Source organism: Scomber scombrus, chromosome 19 (assembly GCF_963691925.1).
Source record: "Scomber scombrus chromosome 19, fScoSco1.1, whole genome shotgun sequence".
Taxonomy (NCBI): Eukaryota; Metazoa; Chordata; class Actinopteri; order Scombriformes; family Scombridae; genus Scomber; species Scomber scombrus.
Genome location: NC_084988.1, coordinates 23,417,995 through 23,434,434, shown reverse-complemented (window position 1 = coordinate 23,434,434; position 16,440 = coordinate 23,417,995). Strand labels below are relative to the sequence as shown.

The window sequence follows — 16,440 nt, the reverse complement described above, 5'->3', positions numbered from 1 at the left end:
TGGTCCAAGAAATACTACGGTCAAATATCTGCATGATAATAGTCTGTTTGTTTTGGAGAGCTGAGGTTTTATGGCTAAATAATCAAGCAGACATCTCAATTTTCCGGCTAATGTGCTGTGATCTAATGGCAAGCCGCAGCAAGATGGGTTAAGGGAAGAATAATCCCATAAAGACATTAGAAATATCATATGCAAACGCAAATACTATAATTATGATTAATAGTAATTATGATTAACTGCGATCATTAGATGAAGATATATCTGAGCATACACATTAAAAAAACATTGCATGTGTATTTTGGGGGACTGGTGATGAATGCAAGGCTACTTACATTTCATAATTCATGTGTTTGTAGAGGATCTGTAATCCAACCCTGCAATAACACAGGCAGGTTTACTTAAGGATGAATAGCTTTCTGCTAATGAAGATTTTGCTATCAACAGTATGTGTGATTAAACTGTGAGGCTGGAAACAGACACGATTTTTAAGTTTGTGTTGAAACTTATCTTACTTAATTTATTTTTGGGGATTTTTCCCTATTTTCGCAGAATTTGGAATACCTATGCCCTACGCACTGCGGTTCTTTTCTTGGTTAACTGTAGTGTTCATCTGGAGAGGATATAGACTGCAGTGTGCTTCCTCTTTGATACATTGTGTAACACAGAGTCATCAGTGCAGTAAAAAAGGACTAGAACCCTTGCCACCTTAAATTCACACCAATAAGCCTGAGGTCCTGCTACAGGGAATCAAACAATGCCAATACCTCGTTGTCCATTCTGTCCAACAGATGAGCGATCGTTTCAACTGCATGACATTGTTCAGAAGGTTTGGTGCACACTGTCAGTAAGTAAGCAGAGGAGGATGAAAAATCTAAAGCACTCACCTATATCAACTATGTCACCTTATCAATAATGCAGAGCTGCAATGATTTATCAATCAATTATTTACATTAAATGGCATTTTTAGAAAGGTGATGAATAATAAGGGACGCTTAATCAATTAACCATTGCAGCAAAGACAAAACAAGACAATTGAAGACATCACCATGTGTTCTAAGATATTGTGATCAACATTTTCCATTGTTCATCAGATTTTTTATAGACAAAAATGCCATGAGTATTTGCACTAAAATCCTCTTTGTTTGCTATATATGTACTTGCAGTAGAACAAATATTTGAGCATCCAGAATAATGGTTGGGGACTTTAACATTATCTTAGACAAATAAGAGCACTTCTAATTGTATGTATCAATGTATCAAAAGCTTGTGGACTAGTTCGGGAGAGTGGTAAAACTATTCAATAACAGTAATGTCTGTTCTGTGGCAGCGATCTCTATTCCAGTAAGACTAACAGAAAGTGAGCCTGACTGTTCGTGTTCTTTCGCCTGATGAACAAGAACAGACTTATTGTTTTTGTTAAGAAAGGTATGATTCTATTAACCATAGAAAAAAACGTTATATTTGGTTTAGAAAAAGAATGACCTACAATGATATAACTTAATGTATACACCTCTAGACTAAACCCACAAAAACTCAACATAGTCCTTTAATTACTTACTTACTTACTAACTCATTTGGCTCCACTATGTCAAAGGATACTGATCTCATTATCACGTTGTGTCAGCATCTCCTTTAATTTGGTCACTTCTGCTGCACTGTGGTGATTGTTATGAATTTCTCCTTCCTTCGCTATTGCTGATGGTGATGCTTGTCCATCACTACACCTGTTTCCTCCACCCTTCTTGTCCAGGATCATTATCTGTACAAAACACAAGAAAAGAAAGATTGTTGAGCTGTGAGAAACACCATTTTTTTCATCTCCATGACAACAGTATAAGTTGTTCTAAGGGAGTAAGCAGTCTACTTCCCTCATTCTGCTGTTCAGAAATACATCCGCAGTATAAACAACTAACTAACTGCCATGAATGTAAACAAGCTGGAAAATACATTGTGGAATCATCCTGGAAAGTGATGCTCCTCTAAATTCCACGTTATTCCCTGAACATTAATTAAGTTCCATCCTTTTTCCCTGTCTGCAATATAACTCTAAAATTTCAATAATATTCCAGCTTTACAGACAGGTGGGAAACAGGTTAAAGGATTGGAGTTGTTTCCCACATGCAGAAGATACAGAAGATGAGAAAAGTACAGAAGAGGGTCAAGTCTGGTCCTAGGAAGATTTGGGGTGATATACTGTATGGAAGCACACTGATGACGATACTGGAGTTTGGCTTGAGGCTTGTAAAATAACCTTTGTATTTCATGTCATCATTGAACATAAAGGCTGCAGACATGCGCTGTGGTGTCAGAACACCACCTTGAAACAAGGACAAGTAGAGAGTTGAGCATGACGGACCTAGCCACTACAAAGAACAAAAAAAGGAAAGAAATCCAATTCAAACCAGATCTAAATTGCTGCAGAATCACTGGAGTGTGACTCGGGTGATGCTCAGAGGAATGTAAACTGAACAGGAGATAGAGTTTGCGGATCATAACAAACTGAAAGAGAGATAAACAGACATTCAAGTGGGATCTGGAACTGCTTCTGGTGGCTGCTCCAGCTCCAATGGAACGGAGAACCCGGGAACAGAGTGAGCACTGCACTGTTTTCCCTGCGCTCATTTAGCAGGAGTGGGCCGCCGGCTGCTGTTTGAGAAATGTTCAATAAGATCTATAACCACTCTTCTTCCAAAACAACATTTTTATGAATAAGTGTTCTATCCTAACATTCTGTAAACGACTTACAGTTGCAAACTTTTTGCACGGCAGTCTTCATGACAAATTGTCAGTTGATGAAGTACAGACCCAAAACCAAAATAATGTCCAAATACAGCAACTATAAAAAATATACAGGAAACACAAACTTGACTCAATTGCAGTGACTCATCCAGGTGGTTACTTCAGTTTCAGTATCAGTGTCCAAATACAAACAGAACTTATTTACTGACTAAGAAAAGAATGACCTTTTTAATGAAACACATACAGTGTTTATCATTTTGTCTAAACCTCGTGTTTTATTTTGACGGGTACATGGTATTAATTCTAATGGAGTCACAGCAGATTACTACACAAGCTTCATTTAAGAATTTTATACATATTATGGCCAACACTAGAGATTTTTTACATTATCGATTAATCTATCACTTATCTTTACAAATAACTGATCGCTTTATCTATAAAATGTCAGATAATTGTAAATAAGATTACATTACAATGATATAAAACAGAGACAAGCAAAGAATTATCTTATTTGACAAACTGGAACCAGAAAATGTTTGGAATATACACTTAAGAAAATTATTAAATTGATCATAAACTAATCAATCAATCAACTTCCAAATCCAAACTCAAAACACACCTGTTCAAACAGGCATACTCACTCTGACACTGTGCACTACACTTGTTTTAAGGTTGATGTCTGGTTTTAATTAATGTTTGATGTTTTTTATTTTTTATATTTCTTGATGTTGTTTTATTTATACCTTGGTGGCGTGAAAGGCGCCATATAAATAAAACGTATTATTATTTTTATTAACTGAACATTTCAGCCCTGGTTTGTGTTGTCAGACAAACTGCACTAACAGAATGGAGAGGGAAACAGTGCAGTCCTTTGTGTTATGTGTAGGTATGTCTTGTCTTAGCTTTTTAGCTGCCTTGCAAACTCAAACAAACATATTACTGTTTGCATGTCAACATTACACTTTGGATCTAAGTAGATGCCAAATAACTGCAAAACACCAAATGTCTAGACTTAAAGGGAGACATCAGTATTTTTCAACGTGGACCCTTTTTTCCCATCATTGTGTGTCTAAGTGACTAAGTTTGGAAATTGTTCCAGTATTGAGTGAGAAAGCTTCAGCCTGCAAGTGCAAAACAGGCTGCAATGTAATCCTTGGGGACAATAGCGCACTGTCAAAGTATGTCCACTAAAAATGCTTCTTCTTGTTTTTGCCACTGACAAACTCAGATTGTTATTATAAGTGCCTGACAATGACAATAAACACAGGAACTAGCTGCCTGTAGCAGAAACTCTGGTTAATTCAAAAGCAATGTATCTCCCAGGAGAGGTTGTTAGGGGGAGCCATTCAAGAAAACTGATTGGACAGGTGTTTTTGCGTTTTTTTTTGCTATAGATAAAACTCAGCATTGACTCAGAAATATAACTTTGTTTTAAATGAACTTAAGTAACCTCAGCTGAAAATATCAATATGTTGTCAGACATGCAGCAGATGTTAGCACTGGTGATGGAACTTGTGATGGTAAGGAGACGGAGAAAGAAAAATAAATAGTAGAAATGATGGCTGGATAGAGAGAACAGACATATATATACAGGGAGACATGCCTGTGGAAACTGTACAGACAACCACTACTGTAAATACATTACCTTCAGCAGGGAGAAACAGTGCTGGATTTTTCTCATGTCTGGTCCCAATGACAGTGTCACGTCTGGATCAGGGTCACCCACAAAGGCCTTGACTAAGTCTTCCAACCTAATGACACACACACACACACACACACACACACACACACACACACACACACACACACCTTCTAATAACCCACCAGAGCGTAAACCGGTGACACATACATTCCATGTTACAGTCCTTCTCCATCACACTCAGCACTGGTTTAACAGGTACTCAAACAGTTAAGATCTATATTTGAGGAGTGCTTGTAATGTTTAAAATGTGGGTCTGGTCAAAGAAAACTATTTACTTAAACGTGTGTTCCAGCTCCACTGGGCCGGCCTGTTGATAAACTATCACTAGATGATAGTCCAAACATTGGTTCTTCAAGCTCTGGAAGCGGCCACTGGAAAAGACCAGGAGGCAACCGTCCAGACGGATCCAATGTAGGCACGACAACGAGCAGTGTTCATTTTCCACTGTAACGTGTTCGGTGTAGAAACACGCTAGGTTTACATGACGAAGGACTTAAAACAAACGCAGCGGTCTTGTTTCAGAGCCCTGTGAGACATCAGCGGTTTTGTGATACAAACTTTGATTTTGGAGAATGCCCTTCAATGCCATGTACAATATTTTGTAAGAGAAAAAAACCATCGTCTTTCAAACACCAGAATTTGATCGTTTCCAAATAGTTGTTCCAGGGTGTGAGGCGATATGTTATGTCGCAAATGAACAAGCTAATATTGTCCTTTGAAAAAAAAAAAATACTCAAATCGACTTCAACTTGTATGGGAATGGATTGATACTGACACTACAAAGCAGTGAGGGTCTGGAAAGACAAAAAAACCTATAAACCTGAGCATATGTGTGCATCTGTGTAAACAAATAAGCCAGGATATGTGGATATCACTCAGCACTGGAGATGAGTCAAAGCATAAATCGGAGAGGAAACGGCTACAAAAAAGTCAGCGTGTCCAGTGAATGTGGTCACAACAGACATCATTAAAAGGTTCCCAGTGTGAATTTGACCACAAACTGGGGGAAATCAAAGATAATCACCCGTGTGGAAGGGAAATAATAAAAAGGCAGACTGTGGGGGCCAATGAGCGGTAAATACATCAGCGCTGGAGCGGCGACGTGCCAAGTCCAGGATAGAACCTCTGGCCTGAACTCTGGCCCTGACTGGCTGGGTCCCTCTGCCATTTGAGCATAGCAGCATGAATAAAGCAGTGCTGGCAGGAGCAGAGCCCTGGGAAACTGCATTAGATCTGGTTAGGCCTCAGCGAATGAGGCTTCAATTCAGCAAGGATGCATAACCAACAGCATAAGTAATGCAGGCACTTCTGGCAAACCCCTAATAACTTATAAATCATGAAATATATTTGCTCAAGAATCTCCGGGTGATTAGCATTGCAAATACAAATTAGTGTCCAGAGAAAAGTCTGAGGCACACTCTAAACATTAGTATTCCCAAACTCCCTGTCCAGAGATGACTGGCTCACCAAGGTCACATCATTTTTCACTTTGTACATGCTGTGCAACCAGTGACCCCCTGCTGTGAGCTCCTCCAGAGATTCTACTCAAGACTCTGAATGAGTTTGTTACATTATGTCATCTGTACATCTGGAGATAAAATCACACGCCATAATATCTACAGTATGTTACATGGAGGAAATGACTGAATCAAGGAACACAAGGTGACATACTTCTGGATCTCCTCCACAGTTAGCTGGTCATCTCTCTGCTCTCCTGTCATCATGACCAGCTCTTCTTTCAGAGATTGGATCTCCCTCTTCAATCGCACTATTAGCTGAAACACATAAAAAAAGCAGGTCAAGAGGTATAAGGTATGTGTACGTACGTACACACAATGTAATGGAACACTTAAAATGCACACTAAGTAGGATTTGTCAGTTGGTATTTGTAAAATAAAACATTTAAAATTGGTCGGTCCTCCCCCAGCTCAATGACACCTGAGCGACAGAGAGCAGCAGTGGTTGAGCGAGTTAGAGAGTGAATGAAGAGAGAGAGTGGCGGTTGTGAGAACAGAGCATTGAATCAAAGAAATAAAATGTTATTTTCTAATGTTTCATGGCGGTTACGTTCTAAAGCACAAATAAACACACCCACACCTCTGCACAACCCTGCAGGAAGGTGTCGTATTGCTGGTGTGAATGCAGCCGAGGCACACAATTCATTCTGTCTGCTCTGCGTGTGTGTGTCTGTAGCTCAGCCCCGTGGTCAAACAGACAGAGTTCCAACCTCACATTGGATGGGGGCTACACGCCCACTGCCCAAAGGTAGATACCCAGAAATGTCATGAACACAGCAAAATAATAAGGAATAAAGGAAAATACAGGCATAGGGCTGAATCTCTGCAAATAAATACATCGCCACATACTACTAGTGAGTCTGAGAGGGATGACTGAGAGGGTTTGGGTTATTTGTATTGTTTTAGGAAAATCCTATATAGTACGCCTTTTAAAACACATACAGTTCAAAACAAAGACACACACACACACACACACACACACACACACACACACACACACACACACACACACACACACACACACACACACACACACACACACACACACACACACACACACACACACACACACACACACACACACACACACACACACACACACAGGCACATGCAGTCAGAGGCTATTTCGCTGCTGCCAGCCGATGAGACAATCCTTCTGAAAATGATCTTGCGGCTTATCTTGGTGATGCATTTTGAGGACAAACTTAAGTGATTCCAGACAAGTCGTTGCTCCAGTGAGAAAAAGCAGGAAACGAAACATAAAATAGCATTAAACAGCTACGGTGGCAAAAAAAAAAAAAAAAAGAACACATAAAACCTTCTGCTCCTGTCTGTCCGCACGTGTTTGGTTGAGGCCGTGCACACTGAGCCAACGGGCTGGTTGCTGTTAGTAACCGCTGTCCAGCTCCAGTTACTGTATATATAAAAAAAGTAAAATATCTTACCAATCCCAGACATAGCTTTTTAAATAAGTACTTAGATAGCTCTCTAATCTTTGCATTAACTCAAGAATGCATACTGATGTCTTTAGTGATGAAGGAAAGACAATATGACGGGATTGGGATGTTGTTTCTATAGACAGCCTGAAGCATTCCTCCACTGATTAATACTGACAGGAATACATTTCTTAATCTGTGTATCCTAGGTATTGCATTTTCTACCTGCTGATCACAGGTGGGCAGAATATATGACAAAAAGCTATTTAAGGTATGAGTGAAGAATCCACCAAAAACAAAATCCAGGACTCGGCCTCTGTGACATATAACCTTTAATCTTTGGAGATAAGCGTGTGGTGCCTTGCCTAAAAAAAGGTCAGTCTAACTGACCCTGTGTCAGTCTAAGGAGGGATTAGCGGGCGTCTACCTACCCAGCACCCAAAGGATTAGGGAGCTCAGATCATAAATGAATTAGCGTTAGATCCTGACAATATAGCTCTTCTGATGGCACAGAGCTTTCATATTAGTACCTGGCTTTGCTGTGTGTTCTAATGCTCTATTCACTATGAGATATGTACAATTCAGATTGACTAATCAGTTGAATGTTTGTTTGACTTACTGAAAGATGAGATGCCAAGTTGTAAAGAAAAATGGAATTTGACTTTATTTGTGTTGAGCACTGCTACACCACATCACTGAGTGTTTTTCATATTTCATTCTTTGTTGTTGTTACAACAGACCTATTCTAAATCTCCTGGTCCACACCAGGTCCAACCATTCTGCATTATTAGAAGCCATTAGTGTAGTGTGCGATTGAACTTGATACAATATTATTAAATATAATGGTTTTGAATTTCAGTCTACTTGTTCTTTCTGTCATTCATTCAATTCAGTTGTTTTTGCATACATGTTCTAATTCTGCTGTCATTTCAGACCCTGCCTCTCCCATCTGCCTGCCCTTTCCTGCTAGTATTATCACCTGACCTGCTCCTCCTCCCCACTCACCTGCTCATCTGTTCCCTATCCTCTGATTAGTTTCCTGCTATATATACCAGTCAGTTTCTAATTCTTGTCTGCCAGATAGTCTTTGTGCCACGTGCCTTAGCTTTCCAGCGCTATGTTCCTTGTTTTTCTGTTTCATGTTTTGGACCTTGCCTGTGTTTTTTGGATTCTGCCTCAGCTCACAAGGAAAGGCTCACCAGTAATTCAGAGAGTGCTGTTGGGCCAGGCCTCAACCAGTAATCCATGTACAGTTCCTCCTGGATGGCCTCACACACCATGTCCATCTTCATCAACTCGGGTAGGTGCCAACTTTCTAGATTCCCAGTTGGCTCAACAATTCAACATGCTGCAGAAACCAGGAGTCCCCCATTCAGGCCAGGAATCTTGACAGCCACTTCATCCTCGCCTCAGTCACCCCCCCCCCCCCCCCCCCCCCCCACGCTTCAGTGCACTTAAGCTTGTCAGGTAACCATCATGAGATAGTCATTCCATTAAATTCATGCCCCTCAATTTCCAGTAATTTTTGAGTCACCCCTGGCTATTTAAACACAATCCCCCCCATTGACTGGGCTAGTTGAGTGATTTTAGGCTGGAGTGAGCACTGTCATGCTGTCTGCCTGAGAAATGTCTCCTGTCCTCCCTCTCATTCTGACTTCCCAGCCCTGTCTAAAGTTCCGCCTGAATACCTGGATTTAAAGGATGTCTTCAACTGATCCTCTGCAACATCTCTGCTCCTCACTGATAGTGAGAATGCCCCCATTCTCACTATCCCTGATCCCCCCAGGCAGTTCGTGGTGGAGATGGATGCCTCCGACACAGGGGTGGGGGCCATCCTCTCCGAACACTCAGCAGAGGATCAGAAGGCGCACCCCCGGCCCTTATTCTGTACGAAGCTGTCATCTGCATACCTTTTGTGATTTGGACTGATCATAAACATCTAGAATATACTGTATACTCCCCTCCAAATGGCTGAACACCTGCCATGGCTGGAGGGCTTTGGTTTTTAATTGCTTATGTTTCACTCTCTCCTTCCACCCAGGTTCCAAGAATGTCAAACCTGATGTCTTCTCTTGCCAGTTTCAGAGGGAGGAGAACCCAGCAGAGGGGGTCCTTCTCCCTTCCTGTGTAGATGAAGCTCTAATCTGGACACATGAGAGTAAGGGCAAAAATTCTCATTTGGATTTTCCTGCTTCCAGTAAGTGCCCAGATGACCGCCTATTTGTCCCAAGTCATTTTAGCTCCCAGGTCTTCCAGTTGGGGCACTCCTCTCATCTGGCCTGTCAACCGGGTGCGCAGGGCACCCTGGCACTCCTGCTCAGTGGTTCTGGTGGTCCTCCATGGAGGAGGACACATGGGAGTTTGTGGCTGCTTGTCCCATTTCCTCCCAACCAGTATTCCCATCAAAAGCCGTGCGGGTCTCCTCCAACCTCTGCCAGTGCTTCATCAACCCTGGTACCATATGTCCCTGGACTTTGTCACTCGTCTGCCCCCCTCTGAAGGTAACACAGTTATTTTGTCTGTTGTCGGACACATCTGCACACTTTATTCCTCTGTCCAAGCTCCCCCTGCCAAGAGACAGCTGAACTATTGTTATACCATTTTCCCCCAGACACATTATCTCTGACCGGGGGCCCAAGTTCACCTGTTTTTGGGGTTCCATCTGCAGTCCAATGACCAAACTGAATTTAAGAATCAGGGGATGGAAACAGCCCTGCGGTGTATGGCTCCTTGGCTAAGCAACTGTTGTGGTTTGAATACACCCACAACACTCTTCCCACCTCTGCCACTGCCCTATCCCCCTTCCAGTGCTCCTGAGGTTATCAAATTTATTGGAAAGAGGCCAGTGTCCCCTCCATCCAGGTTTTTGTCAGACGCTGCTACCATACCTGGCTCCGGGCCCGCTCTACTCTTCTCTGGACCTCTGAGAAGTATCAATGACCAGCCAACTGGAGGCACTTCACAGCTCCCCAGTACACACCCAGTCAGCGAGTTTGGCTCTCCACTCAGGACATACCTTTAAGCTTGAAGTCCCAAAAGATGGCTACCTGATTCATTGGCCCATTCCCCATCTCCAAAATCATTAAACCTGCAGCCATGTGCACCTTCCATGTCCTTTAAGGATCCATCTTACTCCTGCCTGCCTTTCCCACCACTAGTGTCACCTGATCTGCTCTCTCGTCAGCTCCCTACGGTCCATTTCCAATTGCTCTCTGCCAGATTGATTTTGTGCCATGTGCATTAGCTTTCCAGTGTTCTGTTCCTGGCCTGCCTGTTTTGATCCTGATCGTGTTCTGGACCTTGCCTGTGTTTTTTGGATTCTGCCTCAGCCCGACCCTTTGTACTTTGCCTGCTTGGATTTTTGTATCCTTGTTTTTTCTAAGTAAAGACTCTTTACTTTTACATCTGCCTCCTAAGTTGTGCTCTTGGGGCCCTTTTCTGAGACATGTGACATTAAATGTGAAAGGAGCCACTATCTAACAGACAGCTGATGTTGGCTGATGAGCCTAATTAAACCTGCAGCTTTAGTTCTCTGCAGGAAAAAAGAGGAATTTGTTTCAAGAAGAGATAGGACCTTTCTAAATTGTATCTAAATAGATCTGTAATTACATGTTAATTGTAGGGCAAATAGAACAACACCAAAATCAATGGATGTTGTATTTGTTGGAATAAGCCAGACAAGTTGTAGTAAAGAAAAAAAAAATCTGCAGAAATCACACCACAAAACACACTAAACCAACTAAAAAAACAAATGGCAATTGTTCTTTTTCTCATCTGACCCACTACTTTCTTCAGGAGGATTTCCACTTAACTATCACCACTAGATTTGACCACACCACAAAATACTAAAGCAGTCTGCAAGGCTGCTGACAACTATGTCAGTGGCAGAAAGCAAATACAACAGAAAATGGCGAATATGTGCCACAGTCACACAGTGACACCCTGACACAAAGTTGCCAGGGAGCCAAAGGCCAGAGAAAGCTAAATCAAGGTCAAAGGTCAGACTGAGTGAGCTAACTTAGCAATGCACTGCCACTTCTAGCAAGCACATACTCTACCTTAAAAAAAAGGCCTACGAGTCAGACATTGTAAACTCGAGATGTTCTTGAGAAGAAACAGACCTGCAATGTGGTTTTGGGTAAGTGCCACTTAGCTAAATGAAAATTTCACCCCTAATCCACCCCGTATCGTATGTTTTAACATTGAAAATCACAGCTGACCATCCTTCACCAGAGCCGCTCCCTGTATCTCTTTTTTGAAACCTATGGTCTGATGTAATACTCCCAGCTGCATCCTCAAAGGCTGACCGCCAGTTGTTGGTCAGCGGAATAAGTGGCAGTCTATTTCAGAGTCCTGAACCCACATTGGTACCACAGCACCAGGGCAGGCTTTCACACACTCTGAATAAAAACTGACTCAGAACACGTGACTGATGATGTCAACATATCCTATGGAAACCCATGTCAGTGTAACATGGTAACAAGCAGATTTTTAAGGTAGTGCAACTTTTCAGACTCAAATTCATTTCTTATGACAAAGATGTTACAGAATTAACCCAGAAACATTAAACTGAGAAGTATTAACTTTAAATGTAACCTCTTCTTGAAAAATACTGACCATCCAGTGCAGAAAACCACCCACAATAAACTGTAAGCACTGCAGTATAACCGCAGGTTACACCTTAAATGCATGTAGTGTGCTACTCACAAACATGCTGCAATTATGGGGCCCCTTTTTATATAGGAGGGAGAAATGTTTTCCCACTCACTTAAACATGGGCTATGTCTTTTATTTAGCACAACAAAATGATAACACATGGTCTGTGTTCTGTACATGGCACCATAAAGCATTTTAGACTAAGACAAGGAACATTGCCCTGCAGTACAACATTACACTACAATTACAACTGTCCCTCTACCCTAATGAATGCAAGCAGCTTAGACGAGACAGATGAGGGGACCCAGGGAGATCAAGCACCCGCAGGAATTTTCACTCCTGCTTCCCAAACATGTCTCTCTGGTGGGCTATAAGCAGGCTTCTGTTTGACTCACAGGTATGCGCTAATCAGAGCAGGCTTCTCAAGCAACATGGTGTGTGTATCCTTAAGTGAATGGAAGGTCCAGGTTCAGGAGGGTCACTCAGTCTCCTATTAACCTCTGCCCAACTGCATAAAAACACCTTTAGATCAACTTTTTTGACCCTTTAAGAATTACAGAGAGAAGTTGGATGGTAATGCAGCTCAACTCAATCTAAGCACACAAAGACTTTTACAGATACTGTGCTATAGTGAGGTGGTGAAAACATCTTGGAAGATGTAGATAACTGTAAATTCCAGAATCAGTATGGTCTAAATGGAGGATTTAGACTGACCTTAGCGCTCTTAGAGGAACCAACAGAACCAACCTTATATGGTTAGGTCACTGTGGTCGACTTCATGATGATCACAGGTCATTTCAACACCTCATTCTTTACCCATCCGCAAGAGACTTGTGAAGTGCTTTGTCTGGTCTGGCTGCATGATTTCCTGCTATTCAGAAATATTCAGACTTAAATAATTGCATTTTGTAGCCTGTAGGCTACAGTATAGGACCATTAAGGCAGTGTGTGGTCTGAACGAAGTACCAAACACTGACTGCAAGATTGTGAAAAGCAAACTCCAGGTTTCAAATCAATTACCACAGCCAGTAAGTCAAATAGACAGTGTGCCTTCAGATGGGGCAGGCAAAAAACAGGAGTCTGAGTGTCACCTCAAACCACAAAAAATGACATCATTCTAATCTGCAAACTGCACGGCTGGCTTTCGTTTTTTTCTCAGTAACCATGGGAGAGAGAGAGAGAGAGAGAGAGAGAGAGAGAGAGAGAGAGAGAGAGAGAGGGAGAGAGAGAGAGAGAGAGAGAGAGAGAGAGAGAGAGAGAGAGAGAGAGAGAGAGAGAGAGAGAGAGAAAGATAGGAGGAGAGACAGAGAGACGGGAGCAAGGAAACAAAATGAGAAACACACTGAAGAGCCATAAACGGAGACAAGAAGTTTGCCCACGGGGTTTGGGTTTGCCTGGAGCTGTAACTGTGCCGGACCCAACTGGGAGCAGCCAGACACTGTCACAATTACTGGGCCGGCCGCAGACTCTCTTAAAAATACCTCTGTAGGGTTTGCAAGTGGCCAGCCAAGTCTCAGTAGCAGTAATACAGTAGCAGTTGATCCCGAGGCAGATCTGGGTGGGAGGAGAGGAAGCTGTGATGACTCACTACTGTATATCCCCCAAGGGGCATTTTCAACAACTACCAGGTCTGCTTCCTGGCACCTTACAATAAGGGAAGGTGAGGCGAGTATTCTACAGGGAGAAAGTGAAGAAAGGGAAACCTTAACCTATTAATAATATCTCATGTAATTTTATATTGCATATTCCATGATTTATACATATACTGTAAGTAACAAAAGGCCGGTATAGGATGTATGTGTGAGGTCTATGTAAAAATTTGCTGAGAGGACTATGGAACCAGAACCACAACAATCCAATCTCACCAAAACCTTTCACTGCTCTGCATCTCATTCTTTGGCTTCTACTTTAAGTTACTAAAATAAAATGCAATTATTGAATAGATACTAAATAAGATTTCTTAAAGTAAACAGACTGCCCACACTAATTTTAAAAATGTCACATTGTGTTTTTATATCTACAACATCTGGGCAGGAATTGTTGTATGCGTGCAGTTCGAGCTTGCTTGCATGTTTGTGTGTAAGAGACGTATATACACACACCAGTCTCCAGCTGGATGTTTTCTCAAGACGCTGTGAGATATTGGGATAAAATATGCCATAACAGAAATGGAGGCATGTAAACAAAACAGCGCGAGAATGCAAACAGGGCCCGTGAGCAGTCTAAATATCACAAGACGGACAGGCATCCACGTGTTGAAGGTGGAAAATTTCTTCTTTCAGGATGACTGTCTGATGCTGGAAAAACTAATTAGGTATTGGAAACCTAAAGAGGACACATGGTGGATTACGCTTAGTTACATTTAGAAGCTGGATCCTCGCTGCAACTCATTCGCTGATCAATTTAAGGTTTGGATGCGATGAGGAGGGTCTGGCCGTAGTGAAATAGTACATTAAGTCATGCTGCTGTGGTGTGATTGTGTGGCTAAGCTATGGTATTTGTAGTGACTGGTGAAGTACTGTGAGTGTGTGGCTGTCTCACCAGAGTAGGATCCAGTTCTTCATTTAGTATCGCCTCATTCTTGATGACAGCTACGCGCTGTGCAAAGCGACACGTAGAGATGGACTCCTGAAGGGGATAGTTTTTAATGAAATAAACAAATAAACAGCTCTCACACTGCAAGGCTCCAATATCCAATAACTATTTATTGCACTGAGGTGACGTTTCAAGCACTATTGCTCTTCATCAGACTCAAGTGACAAAGCACAATGCCATCTGAAATATACTTGGCACATGATACAGTCACGTGACCCAAGTCTCTAATGTGACATAGAAATACTAGTGTGACTCCTGAAACCCACTACTTGCCAGTTATATCCTTCATATAATTGTCATCTAGGTTTTATTTTTATATTTCTCTCTTGGTTTCTTCTTTTTGGTCTTCATGCTGTTGTTCTTTGGTTTATAATACTGCACTTGCTATGGTGATCAGGGATACCCCATTTCTCTTTCCATACTTTTGTACATATATCTCTATACATATTGGGGTTTTTTTTTGGAGTGACCTAGCTGTTACTTTATTAATTCAGAACTGTATTTTTTTTTAAACATATAATATATTTTTGCATATATAAAAAGTTTTTTTCTACCAAGTGTTATCGTACACCATTGAATTCTGAACTGTATGTATGTGAATCTGTGTACATTATCATGTGTATGTACATGCACACAATATATTTATGTGTGTATGTATTTATGGATGTATATAGTTTTGCCTATACTATTTCTATGTCTCATTAGAAACTCGGGTCAAATGACCGTATCATGTGACTAGTAGCATGTATAGATTTCAGATGGCGTCATGCTTTGTCACTTGAGTCTGATGAAGAGCAGTGGTGCTCGAAATGTCACCCTGGTGCAATAAATTAAAAGACATTGGAGCCCTGCAGTTAGTGGGATTATTTCTAAATTTGCTCACTTTCAGCCCAGCACCTGTTCTCTTTGGTGTTGATGTTCATGTGTGCATCTTGACAGTTTTAATAATTATTACTTTCTTTAAATGCATAGCTTTCATTCATTTAATGAATCAGTAAATACTGTATGACACTCCAAGTAAGCATTTTATCTCTTTAAAATTGTGGTTTAAATAACTAGAAAACCCAGATGAGCTTTCAAGAGCTAAAATATTTATATTTACTGACACAGAGTGGGTTGCTAGCAAGGCCAAGGGGACTATAACACTTCAAAAACTTGAAATCTGACAGAATACTGTGTATGAACACGGCTTGCACAAATATCCTTACATCAAGGTTCCTCTTGTCAACTGCCATTGTGGCGATCATGGTGGTCTTGCAGTTGCCCCCAAGGCTGTCCCTCAGAACAGAGGTTAGCATGGAGTTCCTGTAGGGAATATGGGTGCGATGCTTCTCTGACAAAGCTATGATCACCTAACGAAGAGAGAAGGGAGGAAGGGAGAGCTAACATGTAAATGAAGACAGTGATGGAAGGAACTTTTAAAATGCCTGATTGTAAGATAATGACTGAGAGAAAATGTTATTAGTCCAACAGAGTGCCTCAGGACGGTGATTAATCTGGTGTCTGACATAAAATTAATTATGATGAACTATTAGTAGATAGAACAAATTAAGTGGCCAGAATCAGCAGGATATAGGTTTTTTTCTCGTGGTGGAAGGCATTAAAATCTCCCTCAGGTCCCCCTCCACTTAAAAATATGTTTTGCTTATTATTACTTCTCCTGGATGTTTGACCTTCACTGTGGAGAATGATGTATATGAAATCCACCAAATCTGAGTTCAAGACGTGTACCAACCAGCATGATTCGTGACATCACAACTAGTCTGGAACCGGTTTTGTCCAAATATGCAGCTTG

At 41.4% G+C, this 16,440-nt stretch overlaps 1 protein-coding gene across 1 annotated transcript in view; it reads right to left on the bottom strand.

Annotated features, from left to right (window-relative positions):
* kif6 (kinesin family member 6) overlaps window positions 1-16,440 on the bottom strand; it is a 58,485-nt gene that overhangs the window by 28,380 nt on the left and 13,665 nt on the right. Inside the window, exons 8-12 of the mRNA XM_062439805.1 lie at window positions 15,854-15,997; window positions 14,592-14,678; window positions 6,113-6,216; window positions 4,385-4,490; window positions 1,600-1,759 (exon numbers count right to left, since the gene is read on the bottom strand). Of these exons, the coding sequence (XP_062295789.1) occupies window positions 1,600-1,759; window positions 4,385-4,490; window positions 6,113-6,216; window positions 14,592-14,678; window positions 15,854-15,997 (601 nt within the window). The remainder of the gene's footprint in view (window positions 1-1,599; window positions 1,760-4,384; window positions 4,491-6,112; window positions 6,217-14,591; window positions 14,679-15,853; window positions 15,998-16,440) is intronic.